At 43.5% G+C, this 21,232-nt stretch overlaps 2 protein-coding genes across 11 annotated transcripts in view; one reads left to right on the top strand and one right to left on the bottom strand.

Annotated features, from left to right (window-relative positions):
- STEAP3 (STEAP3 metalloreductase) overlaps positions 1–8,616 on the top strand; it is a 48,435-nt gene extending 39,819 nt beyond the window's left edge. For all 10 annotated transcript variants that reach the window (XM_014864040.3, XM_070507525.1, XM_070507524.1 and 7 more), the window contains one exon: positions 5,828–8,616. In XM_014864040.3, coding sequence (XP_014719526.1) covers positions 5,828–6,109 — 282 coding nt within the window. In that variant the 3' untranslated portion in view covers positions 6,110–8,616. The remainder of the gene's footprint in view (positions 1–5,827) is intronic.
- The window catches only part of C4H2orf76 (chromosome 4 C2orf76 homolog), a 128,920-nt gene that overhangs the window by 9,952 nt on the left and 97,736 nt on the right, over positions 1–21,232 (bottom strand). The gene's annotated exons all lie outside the window — the stretch shown is intronic.

The following is a 21,232-nucleotide window of genomic DNA, read 5'->3' as shown; positions in this document are numbered from 1 at the left end:
TCACCAGAAAGTTGCTCCCTTAAGCAGCCGTAGATTACCGGCCCCAGCTCTGGCTGCCGAGAAAGCCCGGGGATTTGATTTTGTGAGCAAAGTCTGACTGGGACCTCAGCACCCGCGCTCTGCTTTACATACTGAAGAGTGGAGACACAAATGTGAAAGTCTGTCTGCCACTGCAGAGCGGGGCGTTGGAGGGCTGAGAGGTGGGTGGAAAGGCCGGGTTTTACTTGTGGAACTCAGATGCCCACGTTGTGTCCACAAAAACAAATGCTGTCTCCCAAGAGGGCTGATTCGGAGGAGGAGGGACTGTCGGCGCCCGGAGCCCAGGTGCCAGCTCCGTAACCGTAGGCAGGTCACCTCCACTGCCCCAGCCTCTTACACTCCTGTAAAACGGAGTTAGCGCCCGACAGAGGTGTGTGAGCCACTGTGAGAGATTATGTGTGAAAAAAAGACAAAAAGTGTTTTGCTATTGTTCTTAGAGTATGAGGCCACATTTCCATTATCTGTAACTAAGGTACCAACTGCCCGCTTCTGAGTTCAGTGGGACGCAGCGAGAGGGAGGCCCAGAGACTCCAGCCCTGAGCAGCGGGACGGGCTAGGGTGGCATTTGCAAACTGCGGTCGACACTCATGGTGGGTCATGGTGTCAGTTTAGTGGGTCACCACCAGCTTTTTGAAAAGGAAATAGAATAGAATGTCAAAAAAAAAAAAAAGTCAGGTGCTTTGCATGCTCTCAGGATAGACGTTTTTCCAATCGTTTTGATTCAAGTAGTTCTGTATACACACGGGGTGTACCTGGTGGTGTACTGGGCAGTGATGAAACCCTGCTTCTTACTGTGAGCCGCTGTCAAAGAGTGTGAAGTCACAGAGCTCTCTCGGAGAAGTACAGACGCAGGCCCGCCCCGGACCTAGGACTCAGCTCCCGGGGATGGCTCAGCAGGTCTGCGTGGCCAGCTCCTTGGGTGACTCAGGCACACGTGGTACAGCATCTGGAGCGGGGGACACAGGTTGTGCACCCAGCAGACCTGAGTTTCCGTCCCAAGATCACCACTTACCAGGCCTGCACCATCAGACAGTTTTTTAGCCTCTCAGGGCATCTGTGTCCTACCTTACACCTGTGTCCACCTCCTGCAGTCACCGGGAGGATGGGAGTCGAGGACATGTAAAATGCACAATGCACACACCCAGAAGTGGCTGTGTGATTTTCTAGGTAAGCTGCAATCTTCTTCTGTAAGGTTAGCCCTGCCAGTGCGCCCATCTCTTTCCCCAGCCACACACGCCCGCAGCAGGTCACCAGGGCTTAGAAACCACTGTGGAGATGTCATGGTTCTCAATGGGCTTGGCCTGACCCCTGGTCTATAATGAATTATTAGCTAATAGCCACCAAAATAGTGTGTTGATTCCACAGAGGTGACTTGTGCTTACGTTTATCCTTTTGTTCCTTGAGGCTGTTTTCAAAGATCTTAATTTTGGTTTTTGTTTGTCTGGGTGTTTTTGTTGTTATTGGTTTGGTTCGGTTTGGGCCATGCTACGTGCTCCTAATGAAGCCAGTTAAACACTGTTAGATTGCAGAATACCCAGGTCAGTGCAGCTCGCCTGGACAGAGAAATTAGGGTTCAGCTTTGAGCACCTCACTTCTGCCCTAAGGGTAGAGTAACTTCCTGCGACACTGCCCACTCCAGCCACCTGTGTGAAATAATGACAGAGACCAGCTCTGACCCCGGCTTCGTGAGCAGTTGTCCAAAGCCCCTTCGTGCCACAGTAATTGAGCACCAGCAGGAGCCACCGACAACCTGGCTGTTTCTTTTTTGCTAACAAGCTTACATATAATAAAAATGGCCTTAGCTTGGGCAGGGTGTGGAAAGGAGGGTTATTAATTGCCCCATGACAATGCCTCCTTTACTTTTGGCTTCCTTTGGCTGTTCTGGGATTTTTAAATTGTTCCCAAGGAGAGAATTTTATGGAATGAACTCGCTGGAATCATCCAGACTTCCCATTAGGATTGGAAAGTCAAAAGGCCCTTTGTTATTGGCTGGTCTTTGGCTGTCAGCCCTCTCTGTGAACGATTAGGCTGAGGCTGGGGCTTCCTGCCATTTGTCACCATGGGATTTTGGATGGCAAAAGGATGAGGATGTATGAACAGGAGCAGCATCTCCATATTTTCCTGGTGCATATCCAGCATAATCCATCACTCTCCAAATTAGGGGCTGGGGACTGTGGCTCACATGGGCCAAACACCGGGGCTCCAGGGCATGTCACCAAGGGAGATGCTAAGGCTCCACTGGGGTCACCAAGGCTAGGTTCCCAGGCCTGGGTGGGTTCTCATTGCTGCAGCATCTGGGAAAGCCCCATGATGCAGAGAGTAGGCCCATCAAGGCCCGCAGTGGGTCCTTATAGAAGGAACAGATAGGACCACGTCCACCCCAATCAAATGGCCTGGGTAGACGGGCCCATGAAGACTTCTCAGCCTGAAACTCCAAGGGTTTGAGTGATGAGAGCCTCCTGAATCAGTGGTTCTTAGTCCACCATGATGCACATGAGCATCATCGCTGAACTTCTGAAACCTACCGATGCCTGAGCCCCAACCTAAGCCAATTTAATCTGCATTTCTGGGTCTGGGGCTTGGGCATTAATCTTTTCCCCAAGCTCCCCAGGTGACTTGAAAGTAACCAGATTTGAAAACCACAGCCTCAGACTGATAAACTCTCAGGGGTGAAGGCACTTCCCAGCCGTCCCAGCAAAGCCCGGTAAACCCACACGGGACAGTTTGGGGCTGGGCAGCTGGTTGGGGAATGTCAGGGTGGTTGTCAGGCTTACTCAAGATGTATTCCTGATCGTCAGTGCTGAGGACCTTTCCTCCCCCCTCAATTTTTTCTGCTGCGGTAAAATACACATAACACAAAATGTACCACCTTAGCCATTTTTCCGTGTACAGGTCAGTGGTATTAAGTACATTCATATTGTTGTGCAGCCATCACCACCATCCCTCTCCAGGGCTCTTTTCATCTTGCAAAACTGAAACTCTACCCATTACACAAGTCCTCCCCTTTCTACCCTCCTCCCAGCCCCTGGCCGCCACCATTCTACTTCCTGTTTTTTACTACCTCACATAGGCGCCTCATGGAAGTGCAATCATAGAGTATTTCTCTTTGTGTGACTGGCTTATTTCACTCAGCATAATGGCCTCAAGGTTCATCCATGTCATAGCATATGTCAGGATTTCCTTCCTTTTTAAGGCTGAATAATATTCCATTGTGTAGAAATGCCACATTTTGCTTACCCATTCATGTGTCAGTGGGCACTTGGGTTGCTGCCACATTTCGTCTGTTCTGAATAATGCCCCTGTGAACGTGGGTGTGCAGATTCTCTTCAAGATCCTGCGTTCAGTTCTTTGGGTGTATGCCAGAAGTGGAGTTGCTGGAGCTCACGGTAATGGGATTTTTTCTTCATTGAGGAGCTGCCCTATTTCCCACAGCAGCTGCACCCTTTTACTTTCCCACCAGCAGTGCACAAGGGTTCCAGTTTCTCCACGTCCTCCCCAATGCATTTTCTGGGGTTTTTTTGATAGTAGCCATCCTAACAGGTGTGAAGTGGTATCTCACTGTGGTTTTGATTTGCATTTCCCTCATGATTAGTGATATTAAGCATTTCCTCATGTGTTTATTGGCCATTTGTATATCTTCTTTGGAGAAATTTCTATTTAAGTCTTTTGCCTATTTTTAAATTAGGTTGTTTTGTTGTTGTTGAGTGTAAGAGTTCTCTATATATTCTGAATGATAATCCCAAGCATTTTCTCAGTGCTGGGGACCCTTTTAACCCCAGTCTTCGATATCAATAGATCAGAAGTTGGAAAAGGTTGATGTGGTTCAGAAGGTGCGGGGGATTTGGAACTCCTGATAGACACATCTGGAAGCGACAAGGACTTGATTATATGTGACTTGCAGTTGAGGAGGCTTTCATGTAGGGCGACCGACCGTTTTAATAAGACACGTGAAATAACCGTGGGTGTTAGCACAGAGCCAACCGTGTTCTTTCCCAATGGGCTGTGTTGAGCCAGGAAGTGTTAAAGATGAGATAAAAAGATCCTGGAAGTGGTCACAAAGCCAAGAAGAACCACAGATGGCTAGGAAGGATAGAGACTGAGGATCTTTTGGCAGCTCCTATTTCATGTGGGGTCAAAAATGTTGTACTTGGGAACCTGTCTATGAACTTATAGTGTATAGCCATTAGAAAATGTTTATCATTATTTTTAGTAAAAGCGTTGCAAGCAGTTCTTCCAAACCTTGTCTCCCACTGACTGAGGTTCACCGTCCTGGTGTTTGTCCTGGAGTGGGTACAAGCAGAGTGTCCCCCACCCCACGGAGCAGCGAGAATGAGGCCTGCTGGTAGAATCAGGCCCACTTTGAACCATGTCTGAGGGGACAAACAAGATGGCGTCTCCAAGCTGGGCCCCTGGATCGATGCTGACCGGTGGGCTGGAAGGAAATCCAGGAGGCCAAGTTGCACCTTCTCCTGGGAAAGCTCAAACTCAGCCTATAAAGAGCACCTTGAGGTGCCATCGTGCCACCACATTTCAATTAAACCCTTGTAATGTCTCCTTGGAGAAATCCATCACTTGATGGGTCACCGCCATTTTCATTCCTTATATACTAAACACAGGTCTCCCCAGATCCCTCAGTGGCTCCTCAGTTCTTACGGAATTCAGTCAGGACGGCCCATGCCTCTCCTCCCCATCCCTGCAAAGCCCTAACCCTTAGCGCCCTCTGGAGCAGAGGCGGCTCCCCAGTGGCTGCCTCCTCTGGGACTGGAGAACACCACAGCACACCGTGCGTCCCCTGCACCTCTGACTTCACTCCTGGAGGCACTGATTTCTCACTGAGGCTGATTAAGTGACTTGCCCGGGGTCACAGTGTCAGTTGAGACCAGCACCCACAGCAGTCTGGAACTCCTCATCTGTAGTCTACAGGAAACCTTACGAACAAAGGATTCCCGGAGGCTCAAGGTCCAGATCAGCACGTCCAGCTATCTTCATGTCACACTTCCCATGGAAAGTCATGTTTGTGCAGCATGTGGGGTGATGAGGAGCTGCTCTTGGCTGACCCACAACAGCCCAGATGTGGTTCAAGGCATGGGATGCTCCACTGTAAGATGGCCTTGACCATTTCCTTTGGATTTGTGATGGTCTTGATAACTCAGAGCGTGGGCAGGAGGTTAGGGACCAGCACCCACGGAGAGCATCTACTTGTTCCTGGGGGCTTCAGGTACAGCGTCGGGCCACCCAGCCAGCAGGCCCTGGGAGCCACCTTCACTATTGGTGCAAAATCCACGTAGCAAGTAAATTTTTAATTTTGTGTTTATCTTTACATCAACTTAAAATCAAGTCACTTTTTTATCTGGCCTTAGGCCAAATACTACTGTGAAATTATGATTTTGGTATGCTGGCTGACACTTGTTACTCTAATACACATTAAAATATACACAAAATTAGTAACATGGTTCTAAACTTCTTTGAACTTGATTCCATCTAAAGTCCTCTGGCAGCCACCAGAGGTATGAATAACACAGTCTGGGGGAAAGCATTGTTATTGTATTGAACCCTCAGGAATCAATCAGTCCTTATACACCTTCAGGGTAGAAGCATCATTCCCATTTTTCTGTTGGGGCAACTGAGGCTCGGAGCGTTTAGGCAGAGAGTGAGTCACAGGGCTGAGATCTGAACCCAGAGCCGCCCGCCTTCCTTCCCCTCTGCCAGGCAAGTGGATGAGCCACGGGTGGAATCAGTGCGGCCGTCGTCACCCTGGCTCTAACCCCAGCCTTCTTTTCCTCTGCAGTCCACCCTGGGCTTTGTGGCCCTGGTGCTGAGCACCCTGCACACGCTCACCTACGGCTGGACCCGCGCCTTTGAGGAGAGCCGCTACAAGTTCTACTTGCCTCCCACCTTCACGCTCACACTGCTGGTGCCCTGCGTCGTCATCCTGGCCAGGGGCCTGTTCCTCCTGCCCTGCGTCAGCCGCAGACTCTCCAAGATCCGGAGGGGCTGGGAGAAGGACGGCGCCATCAAGTTCACGCTGCCCATGGACCACACCCTGGCCCAGAAGACCAGCCACGTGTGAGGTGCCTGCGCCCGGCGCCGGAAACCAGACGGGGCAGGACGGTGCCCTGAGCCTGTCAGGGCTTCTTTTCTTGACCGTGCAGTGTGATGAGATTGTGCACAAACTGGCGGTTTGAGGTCCGAATTCCTGGAACGCAAATGTATGTAGTAATATGCAGAATGACACGTGCGTGTGATGTATATGTTCCTATATATTTCATATGTATAACAGGATTTGCAATTATATTTACTTAGCTAAAAAGTTGAGTCCCTGAGATTTCAACTGGTAGATGTAAAAGCAAGTGCCAGATGTCTGGAGAACAGCAGCTCGCACTGTCGTGACATTTGCAGAGATATTCACATGCTTTTTTGCACAGAGAAGGCAGTGAGAGGCTTGTACCTTGGTGGATTCGATCCATGGGTGCCCCCCAACCCCTTTCTGCTCCTTTCCCAAGGCTTTTGCCAGGCTGGGACTCTGAGGTGGCAGGGCAGACAGCAACTCTGCCTGGAGCCCAATGCGGGTGCACGGGGCTGAAGAGTCGCCGGTAAGCAGCGGCTGCGGCTCCTGCCTCGTCCACCTTCCATGGCAGCAGGATGTCAAGCTGGGGAGCAAGGGCACTGGGGGCCGAGCCTGGCGTCTGCGTGCTGAGAGCCCTCTGCCTGGCGTGGAGGGGGAGGGGGTGTGTGTTGGGGCTGAAGCTGCTCCCCCAATCCTCCCTGAGCTGGCGAGATTTTTTCCTGAAAGTCAGAAGTCACCACAGCAGCTGCAAATTGATCCTCCTGTGGGAGTGTGAAGTCACCTCCTTGCCGGAGCCACTAATGAACCCCATCTTGAGAACGAGTGTAATTTCTTTCCTTCCTTTAAGTTGGTGATGACCATACTTTCGACCACTGTGCCTTCTCACCTTTTAGATCATTAGTTTGACTGTCTCCCAGGAATGCCTAGAGCAGACCCTGTAAAAGTGAGTTCAAGTGGGAGGGGGACACACAAGAGCACGCGCAGTGTTGCAGCTGAGCCTTTCTCAGGACCAGCCCAGGGCGCTGAAGGACTGATTGTCCTCATTAAATTGGTCCTATGGAAAAACACCGGGAACCTCTTCAGATGGCCTCTGCTGCCTCTGGACAAAGAACCTGCCTTGCGAGCGCCCAGAAAACCACTATGGCTCCAAGTTCCTCCTAACAGAGGGTTACGTTTCAAAAGAGTCAGGAGAGTCTTTTCCGCCAAAGCTCCAGACTTGAAACGCTGCTGCCCCAAAGCACAAGAGGCTGGACCACAGCCAGGGCCACAGGACGCACGTCCTCGAATCATATGCCATCCCTCACTGATTCGTACTGAAACTGACTTTACTTCTTCCCCTGCAGAGAAACAGCTGTTCGTGGCTGAGCCCCCAACCCCTGGCAGAACCAGGAGATCTGCCATCTCTGCTGAAAAAGCCCCTTTGAACACAAAGGCTGGGAGGTCCTGATGGAAGACATCAGTGAGATGCACACTGACTCTACTGCAAATGCTGGTCACACTTATATTTCTTAGGTCTCCTGAGCCGGAGGGCATCTTAGGATGGAACAAAGAGAGTCGAGCCGGCAAAGGCTGACCAGATAATGTTACAAGGAGAGGATGCCCCTGCTCCCCCAGGAAGGCTTCATGAGCTCATGTCTGTGGAGCGCATTAGGGTCCTTTAGTGAAAAGGAAAAAAAAAACCCAAGTGCAAGAATATCTCATTAGGCCAGTGACTGATGGAGGGGAGGCAGAGCAGGCGCAACTGTCTGCTTCCTGCAGATGTTTTCCATCGGCTGCTCCAAGGCTGAGCAGCAGAAGCTTGTCTCCTAAATTGGCCCTGATGGAGCGGCAGCCGTGGCCCTCAGAGGCTCACTGAAAAGGAGGCGGGCGAAGCAGAGGTTTCAGCATTTGCTTGGCAAAATGAGGGCCCATCAATTTCCTGCTGATAGGAAGCAGGGAGAACCTGGGCAACTGGCACCCCCCCCCCCCCCCAAGGATCGCTAACCCTAGACAGTATTGGCTGCCTTCCTTCTCCGGCCCTCCCTGGGCCCAGAGATGGTTCCTCATACCAAAGATGCCAACACATGGCCGAGTCCAGTGTGTTCCCTCCCCTTCCCTGCCCACCTTCTGCTGTGGGTGCTCCTCAGGAGGGAAAGGATTCCAAGGTGGGTGACAGGAGGGCACAAGCAGGTTCAGCAGAGGGCCTGGCCACCTACCAACCGGACAATCAGCTCATGAAAGTCAGGGTGGGCTGTGTGCTTGACCTTGATCTTTGTCTGCCGCTGCTCTTCCCTACCTCACCCGGCCGCTGGCAACAGCATCCCCAAGAGTAAATTCCCTTAGAGCCTGGTAAGTTCTACGTGCCTCTGGGTACAAAAGTGCCTGACCCAACATGCTCTGGAAATCCTAAATGCCGCGGTCCGAGGTTGACGTTTAAAATCTATGCTCATATTGAAAGAGTGTGTATTTTGTTTTTACCTTGTAGAGCTTGTCTAAGAAGCAGCGAAAATAAACACCTAACCTTCCGTGAATTTCAGGCTTTTCTTTTTATTCTGTCAATCACCTGGCCACCCATTCCTTCACTGCCTCCATGGGCCTTCTGATTGGAGCTTGTTGAGTCAGGCAACGTGCAAGGCCAGCGCAGAATGATCTGGGCTAGAGCGCAGCTCACAGGAGGGGCAGACGTACAGACCTACAGCAATAGGCCAGTAAGGACATGGGTGAGATCCAGGTGGCACAGTGCAGGAGCATGTGAAAGGAGCACCCAAGGCCCACGGAGGGGCGGGGAAGGCTTCCTGGAGGGAGTGCTGTGGTCTGAAAGTTGCAGCCCTGAGTGTAGGTTAGAGCAGCAGGGCTTCTCAAACTATTATGTGCAAGGGAGTCACGTAGGGATCTTGTTCACGGGTCCAGGTGAGGCCCGAGACTGTGCATTTCTAATAAGGTCCCAGGTGACACTGAAGGTGTTGATCCTCGGACACTCTGAGTTACAAGGGCTCTCAGCTGGCTTCCTTCGTCTCTGCCGTGCTGTAGTCCACAGCCCACAAGCAGCCACGCCAGTCTCTGCCCCATTCATCTTCCCCACGACCCTGGTTCCCTGGCTGTGCTGGGAGGGATGCCTCTGCATACTGCCAATGCTGCTGCGACCCCGTTGTTCTCTTAAAGGCAGAGGGAGTTCACGCTCACCAGAGCCGCCGCCCTGCCCTCCGTGCTCCACACAGGATGCCCCCGGGGTGTGCTGCATGTCAGGCCTGAGTCCATCAGGAAACAGGAACTCTCTTCAGAGAACACCCAACTGTCATGCGGTCAAGCTCTTCCACTGAAGCAACCAGAATTGTCTAACTGTGTAGGGAAGAAAACCAGAAACCCATGTGCAGAAGGAAGTCTAGTGGCTAAAAACCATTTCTTGGGAACAATAACCAAAAGATGGCCTTGCCATTTTGAGCCCATGATAAGGATTTTCTAAAGAAGGAACCATGGCCAGAAAACAACTTCACTACAGATGATTTTCAACAGAAAAAAACCTTGTGCTTGGAGGTTTGTTTTTCTATTTGGTGTCCTCCTACGTCTAACGCTGGGAGAGTAAAGTTTAAAAAGAAGCATAAAATAGTTGAAAAACAGCCACTATTCGGGTAGCTCACATAAGAACTAAGAAGCAACCAAAATAACTCGTATTAGTTAGAGAGAAGAATTATCATTCAGCTCTTTGACAAGCTGACTCTTTTCCAAAAGCAACGAAGTGGGCCCTTGGAAGGGCGGAGGCTCCTTGCACTGGGGCGCATCCCTGGTCTCCTCACAGAGAGAGTTGGTGCCAGTAGAGCAGAACGCAGTCCCACCAGACCAGCACCAACTTCTCCTAACAAATATGTTGAAAATCTCTTTTTACTAACCTAAAATGAAATTCAGAAATAATAAAATCTACCTATGCATATAGTTTTTAAAATCAACTTAAGGTCTTAATTGAAATTTAAAGTAGAAATAAAGATATTTACACTAAAAATATATAACTCTAAAAATGAATAGTAATTATTATAAGTAATAATCTTATAATAAATGAGTTGGTTTTAAGACAAATGCAATGATATTCAACTAAACATCGTTGACCCTCTATGACATATTTTAAAAATAAGGGCTAAAGAATGTGTGTGTGTGTGCTCATACACATGCTTGTGTGCACGCATGCACACACTGTGTGTTTGAAACAGTGTTGAATACGGTGGAGAAGTCAAGTAGGGTGGAGACCAATAAATTTCCACTGGATTTGGAAATATGGAAACTTTATGGTGAGAATTTCAATGGAGTGTTGGGAATAAAATAAAGATTGGGAATGAGTGAGAAGTAAGGAAATGGAGACTAATCCTGGACAACTCTTGAGATTGCCTGTGAAGTGGAGAGAGAGGGGTGGTACCTAGAGAGCTATAAGAGGATAGAAGGAGAGTTGGTTATTTTTTTCCATGGTTCTTCCCTGAACGTGCGTTAGATGTTTCTGGAAAAGAGCAAGATGAACAGGAGTGGTTGAAGATGAAAGACAGTGGGAAGGAGGGGGCGAGAGAATGAGAGAGAGAGAGAATGGGAATCAGAGTCCTAGAGGATATGGGAAGAGATGAGGCCAGGAGCGCAGGTGGTTTAGTGAGGATGAGGGGCGGCTTGTCTTACAATTAGGAGAAAAGGGTAGATGCCAGTGAAGGGAAGGTCTAGCTTTGGTGATGTGAGGTGTGGAAATTCTCTTCTGATGATGTCTACGTCCTTTGTAAAAAAAATGGTCAATGGCGTCTGCTGAGAGTGACAGAGAAGGAGGAAAGTTTGGCTCTGTGGGTTGAAGAGAAAGGAAAAGGTTAAAACTAATGGTTGGAGAAAGTGAAAAGGGAACTGACCAGAGACACATGGTAGGTTAACAACAACAACAAACTTGTTTATAACATTTTTTGTCTAGTGTGAAAGATACCAATTCTGTTTCCTGGGAAATGTGCAAAGTGGAATTTTTGTTCAGTTAAATTCTGTTTTCCCCCACCAGTTTCTGTAATAATTCCAGATAGTTTATCTTAGTTCAGTTTGATCTCTAATAGTTACTCAGAATGCTTTGGCTTCATTTTTGTTTTCTCTGTTCAGAAATGAACAGTCACAAATTGAACCTTTGATGCACTTAGCAACCAAAAGGCCTCCACTGCCAATCCTCCCATAAAGTGGATAATCAACCCCTTGTTTAGTGAGTGTTGATTTCATTTATTGGAACAGAAACCTAGCTTATTTCTATAATTTCCATCATATGCAAAGCCTACTCTTGAAAATCTAATTTTACCCAGCACTTAAAGCTATTCCCTAACTAGAGAATTCATTAGGGGTTTCACTTCCTGAAGAGCCTTCGTGCTACAAAGCAAATAGTTCCTGGACAAAAGACATACTTTTTAATGCACTGCTGAGCTCTCAGGAGGTAAGGGAAATCACCAGGGCAGAAAATAAATGGGAGCACACATGCACACAAAAACAAACAAGCAAAACAATGCTCTCCTGGGTTCCCAGCAAAAGCAAAGTCAAGTTCTTTCTGGAGAAAAGCAACCTCCATTCAGATCAACCCAAATAGAAGCTCAGTAGCTAGGGTCAACAAACCATAGGTGAGAATCAGCACAAACACGACTCCTAAGACTTAATAGAATTATCAAACGCAGAATGATATACTGGATCTAAAGAATTACAAAATAAGTCAGCAATAAGACACTATGAAAGGATCAGGCATGATAAAAAAATAGAACCTTCAGAAATGAAAAATTATTGGAAACAAACCTAATCTGAGGATTTAACGGCAGACTGGAGAAAATTAGTGAATTCTAAAATGAAGCTGAAGAAATTACCCAGAATGCAAAACAAGAGAAAATTGGATATAAAACATAAAAGAGAGGTTAAAAGAGATAAAGGTTAAAGTGAAAAAGTCTAACATATAAATAACTGGAGTTCCAAAAAGAAAAAATTGTATAAAGGCAAATTTTAAAGAGATAAAGGCTGAGGGTTTTTCAAAAGTAATGAAAAACTGAAATCCAAAAAAGCACAAAGTGCAATGCATAACACCAAGCAGGAAACCAAATTTAAAAAATAAAACCAAACTTAGACACACTAAGAAGCTCTTAAAAGCAGCCAGGAAAAAATGGCAAATCACCTACAATTGTGAAATTATAACAGATCTAACAATATCACTGGAAATCAGAAAATACTGGTCTAATATCTTGAAAGTGCAGAGCAGAAATAATTGTTAGCTTAAAATTGTAAATCCAGCAAAACCAATTTTCAATAAAGTAAAATAAGGATATTGCAAATATACAAAAATTTAGAGAGTTTACCAATAGTTCTTATCCAAAGAGCTTCTATAAAGTACACTTCAGATAAAAGGAAAATCATCCCAGAGGGGGTTCCAAAAAACAAGAAGGAATGGTGAGCAAAGAAATAGTGACCATGTAGGTAAATCTAAACATACCTTGTCTATAAATAAAAATAATAATGCCTATTTATGTTTTTTTTAAAATGACACACTAGAAGATTGGACAAAAATGGCATATAAGTTGATAGAGTTAAAATGTTTTGAGACTCTTGTATCTGGGGTAGGGATAAATTATGGACTAATTTAGATTTAATTAAGTAAGCCTGGAAAAATGTCAAGGGAAACCACTAAAAAGCTAAAAATATAACGTCCAAATCCTTAGGAGGGGAAAAATGAAATAAGAAAGCAACCAAACAAAAATTGCAATTCTTGAAAAGCAAGAAAAGAGAAAAACAGCATTGAATGGCAGGACAAATTGAAAACAAACAGTAGATGTTAGAAACAAATCCACATTTATCAATAATCACAACAAATACAAATGGATTAAACTCTTGAGTTAAAAGATAGAGATTGCCAGACTGGATTTTTTAATATAGTTATATGCTATTTATAAGTGGCGTACCTGAAGACTAAAAATAAAGGTATAGTAAAAGATGTGTTAGGCAAAAACAAACCAAATGAGAGTTGAGGTGCTAAATTATTGTCTATAAAGTATGCTTTATGACAAAGTACATTATAAGTCACTATATAATAATAAAAGGAAGATTTAAATATCTAGAATCGTATTCATTTAATAATATAGCTTCAAAATACATAAAGCAAAAGAAAAGAAAGAAATGTGGGCAAATCCATCATCATACTGGGAGATTGCAGCAAACAAAAAATTATGTGTGTGTGTGTGTAATAACACAACAAACTTGATATCATAAGAAATAGGGAAATTATATTCTTCTCAAGAAAGCAAATTGAAAAAATATTAGACCTGAGCAAATCTCAACAAATTGCAAAGAATAAATATCACACGGGATAAATTCTCTAAACTTGGTGCAAAAAAGTTAGAAATCAAGAACAAAAGGCTATATTTTAAATGCTCATACATTTTGAAATTTAAAATATACATTTCTAAATAAATTGTTAATCAAAGAGGATGTTATAATAGAAATTTTTCAAAAATTTAAAACTGAATGGTAATGAAGTATCTCCATATCTAAATACTTGAGGATGCAGCAAAAATATTACTTAGAAGGAAGTCGGTAGTCTCAACTGGAATTAATTCACTAAGAATCTAACCCAGAAAAAGTAAAAAGAAAGATATACTAAATGTAAGAGCAGAAACTAGTGAAATAGAAAACAAAGATCAGGGGCCAGCCCCAGTGGCCTAGTGGTTAAGTTTGGCGCACTCTGCTTCAGCAGCCCTGGTTCAGTTCCTGGGCGCAGACGTACAACACTCATCTGTCAGTGGCCATGCTGTGGCGGCAGCTCACATACAGAAAAAGGAAGATTGGCAGCAGATGTTAGCTCAGGGCAAATCTTCCTCAGCAAAAAAGAAAAGAAAAGGACTCAAAGATCAGTAGAGAGGATCGACAAAGCCAAAGGTCCAGCCTCTAGAATTATAAGAAAATAAATTTCTGTTGTTTCTGGCACCCAGTCTATGGTATTTGTTATGGAAGCCTGAGCTGACTAAGACAACCATGGAGGCTAGAAGGCAGAAAGATGTTGTATTTAAAGTGCTAAGGGGTAAAGACAGTTAACCAAGAATTCTATGTCCAACAAAACTATTCTTGAAAGATGAAGAAGAAGGAGATCAACTTCCAGTATGACAGTGTGAGGAGCTCCCCTGACCTACTCCCCAGTGAAACTGGTGAGAATTATTTTTGAAACAAACATTTAAAGCCTCTAGAAATGGTGCTAAAGGCAAATAGCAAATGAAGAAACACAGATTTAAGAAAATCTACCCCCCCAAATTGGTAAGAAAAGCAAGAGCGTGTGGTATTTGAACCAAGACCACTCCTTCCCTCCCCTTCCCAGCTCAGTGAGGTGAAGAACCCAGACTGTTTCAGCCAAGAACACAGGGCTACCCCTCCCCAAGGTACCAGCTGAAGGGCTTTCTTGCTGGGAGAAGCAGGATTTCAGCGTTTCTCATCTTGCCTCCTGCTGCCTATTGCTGAAGCTGATTCCAAGCAAGTGTTGTTGGAAGGGAGACTCCCTTCTGCTGCTTAGCCCCCTCCTCTGAAATAGAGGCTCTCCCTGGGGGTACAGCATGCTGAGAATACTGGCGCCCCAATCACCCTTCCCCAGCCCATGAGGCGGTGGTTCCATGCCAGAAGAGGCAAGCCAAAGGGACTTCAGGCTGCTGCCACCACTGCTCAGCTCCTAGAGCAAGGGTGTGACTCAGACAGAGGCTTGTCATTGTCCCCACCCCAAGCTCTAGAGCCCTAGCTCAGGGATTTTGCCTGGGCAGAGGAACAGGCTATAAAATAGATGGTTCCTAATCTCTTCCCAAAGGAACTGGCTTCATTTTCAACAGAGCATGCAGAAGTTTAAACCTGAGGCCACTGTCAAGAACTGTGGAGGTTCAGGTGAAAGGCAACCGGGGAGGAGATTCATGGATTTTTAAGAAAGCACAGCCTAGACTATAGGCCGGCTAGTTTACATAATAGAACATGGAATAAAACAGCTGGGAGGAACCCTCTTGGGGTCAGAAGATCCTCAAACAGAGATCTCAGAAACTCTTCCTTCAAAGGAGCTAGGCTCTGATTGGATTGGTTTGTTGAATGGTTTATGCCCCAGGGCATTGCTGGAAACAATAGAACAATCAGCTGGTAATTAGTGAGTTTAACAGCTGGGTGTGGTCAGGGCAAGAAAGAAAGAGAGCCCTGCCAATACTGTTGTTATCCCAATTGTCATACCCAAATTGGGCTTCCTTGAGGAGCAACAGCAGAGATGTAACACTGTCTGAGAGGGAGGGGATCCACATCACTGAAAGAATCTGCCAGTCACTACAAAACAAACAAGCAAACAAAAAGAAATCCTGGTGGGGGGTGGGGCCAGTACCCAGAGTTACTACAATTTATTATCTAAAATGTCCAGTTTCTTTTCTTTCTTCCTTTTTATGAGGAAGAGTGACCCTGAGCTAACATCTGTGCCCATCCTCCCCTATTTTGTATATGGGACACTGCCACAGCATGGCTTGATGACTGGTGGAGGTCCACAGCCAGGATCTGAACCCGCGAACTTGGGCCACTGAAGTGGAGCGCACCAAACTTAACCACTACACCACTGGGCTGGCCCCTAAAATGTCCAGTTTCTAATAAAAAAATTTATGAGGCATGTAAGTAACAGGAAAATAGAACCCACACACCATGGAAAAAAAGAGGTGACAGAAACTGCCTGTGGAAATGACCAGATATCAGATTTCACAGAAAAAGACTTCAAAATACCCATTATAAAAATGTCCAAGTATGAAGACATTCACAGGTGAACAAAAACTGAGAGAATTCATCACTACAGACCTGCCCTCCGAGATATACTACAGGAAGTTCCTCAAGCTCACTTACAAGGACACCAGACACCAACTCAAATCTACATGAAGAAATAACATCAATAAAGGTAACTACAGAGGTAAATATATAAATGTGTTTTTTATTTGTAACTCTCCTGTCTGATTTAAAAGACAACACATAAAGCAATAATTATATATCTTGTTGATTATATATGTGTTGATGGGCACACGCTATATAATGATGTAATTGGTACACATGGTACAAAGGAGGGAGGATAGAATGGAGTATATAGGAGTAAAGTTTTATATAATACTGAAATTAAGGTGGTATTAACCCAAACTAAATTGTGGTTGGTAAATATGTTAATTACAATTCCCAAGACAACCAGTAAGAAAATAACTTAAAGTATATAGGAAAAGACACGACAAAGGAATTGAAATGGCACACTAGAAAATGTCTATTTAACACAAAAGAAAGAAATAATGGAGAAATTGGGAAACAAAAAAGAAGATATATAGAAGACAAATAGCAAAATGGCAGACATAAATCCTGCCTTATCAGTAATTACATTAAATGTAAAAAGATTTAACATTCCAACTAAAAGGTAAGGATTGGCAGAATGGATTTTGTTTTTACATGACCCAACTATCTGTTGGCTGCAAGAGACACACTTTAGATTCAAAGTCACAAACAGGTTGAAAGTAAAAGGATGGGAAAAGATATACTATGCAAACAGTAACCAAAAGAGAACTGGAATGACTATATAATAAAAGACAAAGAGACGTTAAGACAAAATTTGTTACTGGAGACAGCTTTTTATAACAATAAAGGTGTCAACCTATCAAAGAATCTGTAACAGTTATAAACGTTTGTGCACCTAACAACAGACTCCAAAAATACATGAAATAAAAACTGTCAGAATTAAACTGAGAAACAGACAACTCAACAATAAGAGTTGGAGATTTCAATAGTCCGTTTTCAATGATGGGGAGAAAAACGTGACAAAAGATCAACAAGGAAACTGAAGATTTGAAAAATACGATAAACCAACTAGACTTAACACACATCTCTAGAACACTCCATCAAACAACAGAAAGACAGCACATTCCTCTCACGTTTACATGGAACCTTCTCCAAGATAGACCATACGCTAGGCTATAAAACCAATTCCAATAAATTTTAAAAGACTGAAATCATACAAAGTATGTTCTCCAACCACAGTGGAATGAAGTTAGAAATCAATAACAGAAATGAATTTTGGGAATTCACAAATATGTGGAAATTAAACAACAGATCAATGGGTCAAAGAAGAAATAACAAGGGAAATTAGAAAATATTTTGAGATGAATGACAAAAACACAACATACCAAAGCTTATAGAATACAGCTAAAGCAGTGCTTAGAGGAAAACTATAGCTGTAAATACTTATATTTAAAAGAAGAAAGATCTCAAATCAATGACCTGAAGAAACTAGAAAAGCAAGAGCAAACAAAACCCAAGAAAAGCAGAAGGAAGGAAATAAGACACTGGAGTGAAAATAAATGAAGTAGAGAATAGAAAAACTATAGAGATAATCAACAAAACCAAAAGTTGGTTCTTTGAAAATATCAACAAAATTGAGAAACCTATACTGATTTACAAAAACCAGAGAGAAGCCTTAAATTACTAAAATCAGAAATGAAAGAGGGGACATTACTACTGACCATACAGAAATAAAAGGAATTATAAGGGAATACTATGAGCAATTGTATGCCAACAAATTAGATAGCCTTGTAGGAAAAATTCCTAGAAAGTCACAAACTACTGACACCAAGTCAAGAAGAAACAGAAAATCTGAACAGACCTATAGTAAATAAAAAGATTAAGTTAGTGATCAAAAAACTTCCTCTGAAGAAAAGCCCCAGACAAGGAGTCTTCACTAGTGGATTCTACCTAATGTTTAAAGAAAAATTAATAATCTTGCACAAACTCTTCCAAGATATAGAAAATATGAGAACACTTCCTTTATGGGTTGAATTGTGTCCCCCTCAAAATCACATATTGAAGTTCTAACCCCTCAATACCTCAGAATGTGACCTTAGTTGGAAACAGGGTCTTTGCAGAGGTAATAAGTTAAAGTAAGGTCATTAGGGTGAGCCCTAATCCAATATGACTTGTGTCCTTATAAAAAGGAGAAATTGGGACACAGATACCACATAGAAGGAAGATGATGTGAAGAGACAGAGGGAGTAGATGGTCAGCTACAAGCCCAGGAGAAAGGCCCAGAATAGATCTTCCCTTCACAGCCCTCAGAAGGAACCAGCCCTGCTGCCACCTTGATTTTGGACTTCTAGCCTCCAGAATGAGGCTATGAAACAATAAATTTCTATTGTTTAGACCACCCAGTTTGTAGTACTTTGTTACAGCAGCCTAGCAAACTAATATACTTCCTAACTCATTCTATACCGCCAGTAATACTCAGATACCAAAACCAGACAAAGACATCACAAGGAAAGAAAACTACAGACCAGTATCTTTTAAGAATGTAGACACAAACAATCCTCAATAAAATACTAGAAAATTGAATCCAGTAAGATATAAAAATGTTATACATCATGACCAAGTGCATAAATCAATGCAATACACCATATTAATAGAATAAATGACAAAAATCAGCTATCTCTCTAAGAACATGAACCAGACAAGGATGCCCACTGTCACCTCTCTTATTTAACATAGTATTGGAAGTCCTAGCTAGGGCAATCAGACAAGAAAAAGAAATAAAAGGGATCCAAATTGGAAAGCAAGAAATGAAACTGTCACTATTTGCAGATGACATGATTTTATATAGAGAAAACCCCAGAGAATCCACAAAAAAACTTTTAGAAATAATAAATGAATACAGTAAAGTTGCAGGATACAAAATCAACATACAAAAATCAGTTGTGTTTCTATACATTAACAACGAAGTAGCAGAAAGGGAAATTAAGAATACAATTCCAACTGTAATTGCAACAAAAAGAATAAAATACCTAGAAATAAACTTAACTAAAGAGGTGAAAAACCTGTACACTGAAAACTATAAAACGAAGAAGACACACAGAAATGGAAAGCTATTCTGTGCTCTTGGATTGGAAGAATTAACATAGTTAAAATGTCCATACTTCCTAAAGCAATCTACATATTCAATGCAATCCCTATCAAAGTTCCAATGACATTTTTCACAAAAATAGAACAAAGAATCATAAAATTTATATGCAACAACAAAAGACCCCAAATAGCCAAAGGAATCCTGAGAAAAAAGAACAAAGCTGGAGGTATCACAATCCCTGATCTCAAAATATAGTACAAAGCTATAGTAACCAAAACAGCATGGTACTAGCACAAAAACAGACACACAGATCAATGGAACAGAATTGAGAGAGCCCAGAAATAAACCCACACATCTATGGACAGCTAACTTTTTACAAGAGAGCCAAGAACATACAACGGAGAAAGCAAAGTCTCTTCAAAAAATGGTGTTGGGAAAACTGGACAGCCACATGCAAAAGAATGAACGTAGACAATTATCTTACACCATGCACAAAAATTAACTCAAAATGGATTAAAGACTTAAATGTAAGACCTGAAACCATGAAACTTCTAGAAGGGAACATAGGCAGTACGCTCTTTGACATGGGTCTTAGCAGCATATTTTCAAGTACCATGACTTAGTGGACAAGAGAAACAATAGAAAAAATAAACAAATGGGACTACATCAAACTAACAAGCTTCTGCACAGCCAAGGAAATCATCAATGAAACAAAAAGACAGCCTAACAGTTGGGAGAAGATATTTGCAAAGCAAATATCTGATAAAGGGTTAATATCTAAAATATATAAAAAACTCATACATCTCAACAACAAAAAACCTAACAACCCAATTTTAAAAATGGGCAAAAGATCTGAATAGACATTTCACCAAAGAAGATATACAGATGACCAACAGGCACATGAAAAGACATTCAACATCATTAACTATCAGGGAAATGCAAATCAAAACTACAATGAGATATCACCTCACTCCCATCAGAATGGCTATAATTAACAAGACTGGAAACAATAAGTGTTAGAAAGGATATGGAGTGACGGGAACTCTCATACACTGCTGGTGGGAGTGCAAACTGCTGCAGTCACACTATGGAAAACAGTATGGAGATTCCTCAAAAATTAAGAATAGAACTACCATACGATCCAGCTATTTCACTGCTGGGTATTTATCCAAAGAATATCAAAACATGAATGCATAAATATATATGCACCCCTATGTTCACTGCAGCATTATTGACAATAGCCAACACTTGGAAGCAACCTAGGTGTCCATCAGAGTATGAATGAATAAAGGAGATGTGGTATATATACACAATGGAATACTACTCAGCCATAAGAAATGATGAAATCTGGCCATGTTTGACAACATGGATGGACCTTGAGGGTATTATGCTGAGTGAAATAAGTCAGAGGGAGAAAGTCAAATACTGTATGATCTCACCCATAAGCAGAAGATAAAAGCAATGACAAACAAACACATAGCAACAGAGACTGGATTGGTAGTTACCTGAGGGGAGGGAAGGGGGAGGAGGCAAAAGGGGTGATTAGGCACACATTCATGGCAATGGATTGTAATTAGTCTTTGGGTGGTGAACATGATGTAATCTACACAAGACTCTATAATGATGTACAACTGAAAAAAAAAAAAAAAAGGAAGGAAAGAAAAGGAAGACCCAGGACTCAAATGGCTGGCAGCTGAGGGCCTAGCTGGCTCCTCCCTACTTACCCAAATCTCCCTACTATTTCACCTCCCAGCTCAAAGTAAAAGTCTAAAACATGCCCTAGTAAAAGGAGGAAAAATAAAATACACAAAGCAGATTAAAATCTTTTACATAGCTATTAATTTATTGCACACTTTCAGATGTATTGGTGAAAAAATGGTTAAGTATACAGAATTTTTGGAGCAATTTGCTCAGTGGTATCCTTTTGTGGCCAGGCAGCCAACTTCTTGAAAGTTCTCCTTGTTACCAAACCAGGTTCGTTTTTTCTGCTGCACGATCACTAAGACAACGAGTTTGTGTCAGAGAAAGGGTTTATTCACAAGGCAGCTAGGTGAAGAGACAGGAGAACAAATCTCAGATCTGCCTCTCTGAAAATGGGGATTGGGGATATTTATTGGATAAGGGAGCAGGAATGTCTGAAGAGTGGGGATAGATGATTGGAGGTGAGGAGAAGTCAGGTGATTGATGATCAGCACAAGTGTAGTCAAGCTCCATGGCTTTTCATAGGACACGTTCACAAAATGGTGACGTTAGCATGATCTTAGGGT

This window comes from Equus asinus, chromosome 4 (genome assembly GCF_041296235.1).
Source record: "Equus asinus isolate D_3611 breed Donkey chromosome 4, EquAss-T2T_v2, whole genome shotgun sequence".
Lineage (NCBI taxonomy): Eukaryota > Metazoa > Chordata > Mammalia > Perissodactyla > Equidae > Equus > Equus asinus.
The sequence above is the reverse complement of the archived record's forward strand: the minus strand, read 5'-3'. Positions and strand labels throughout refer to the sequence as shown.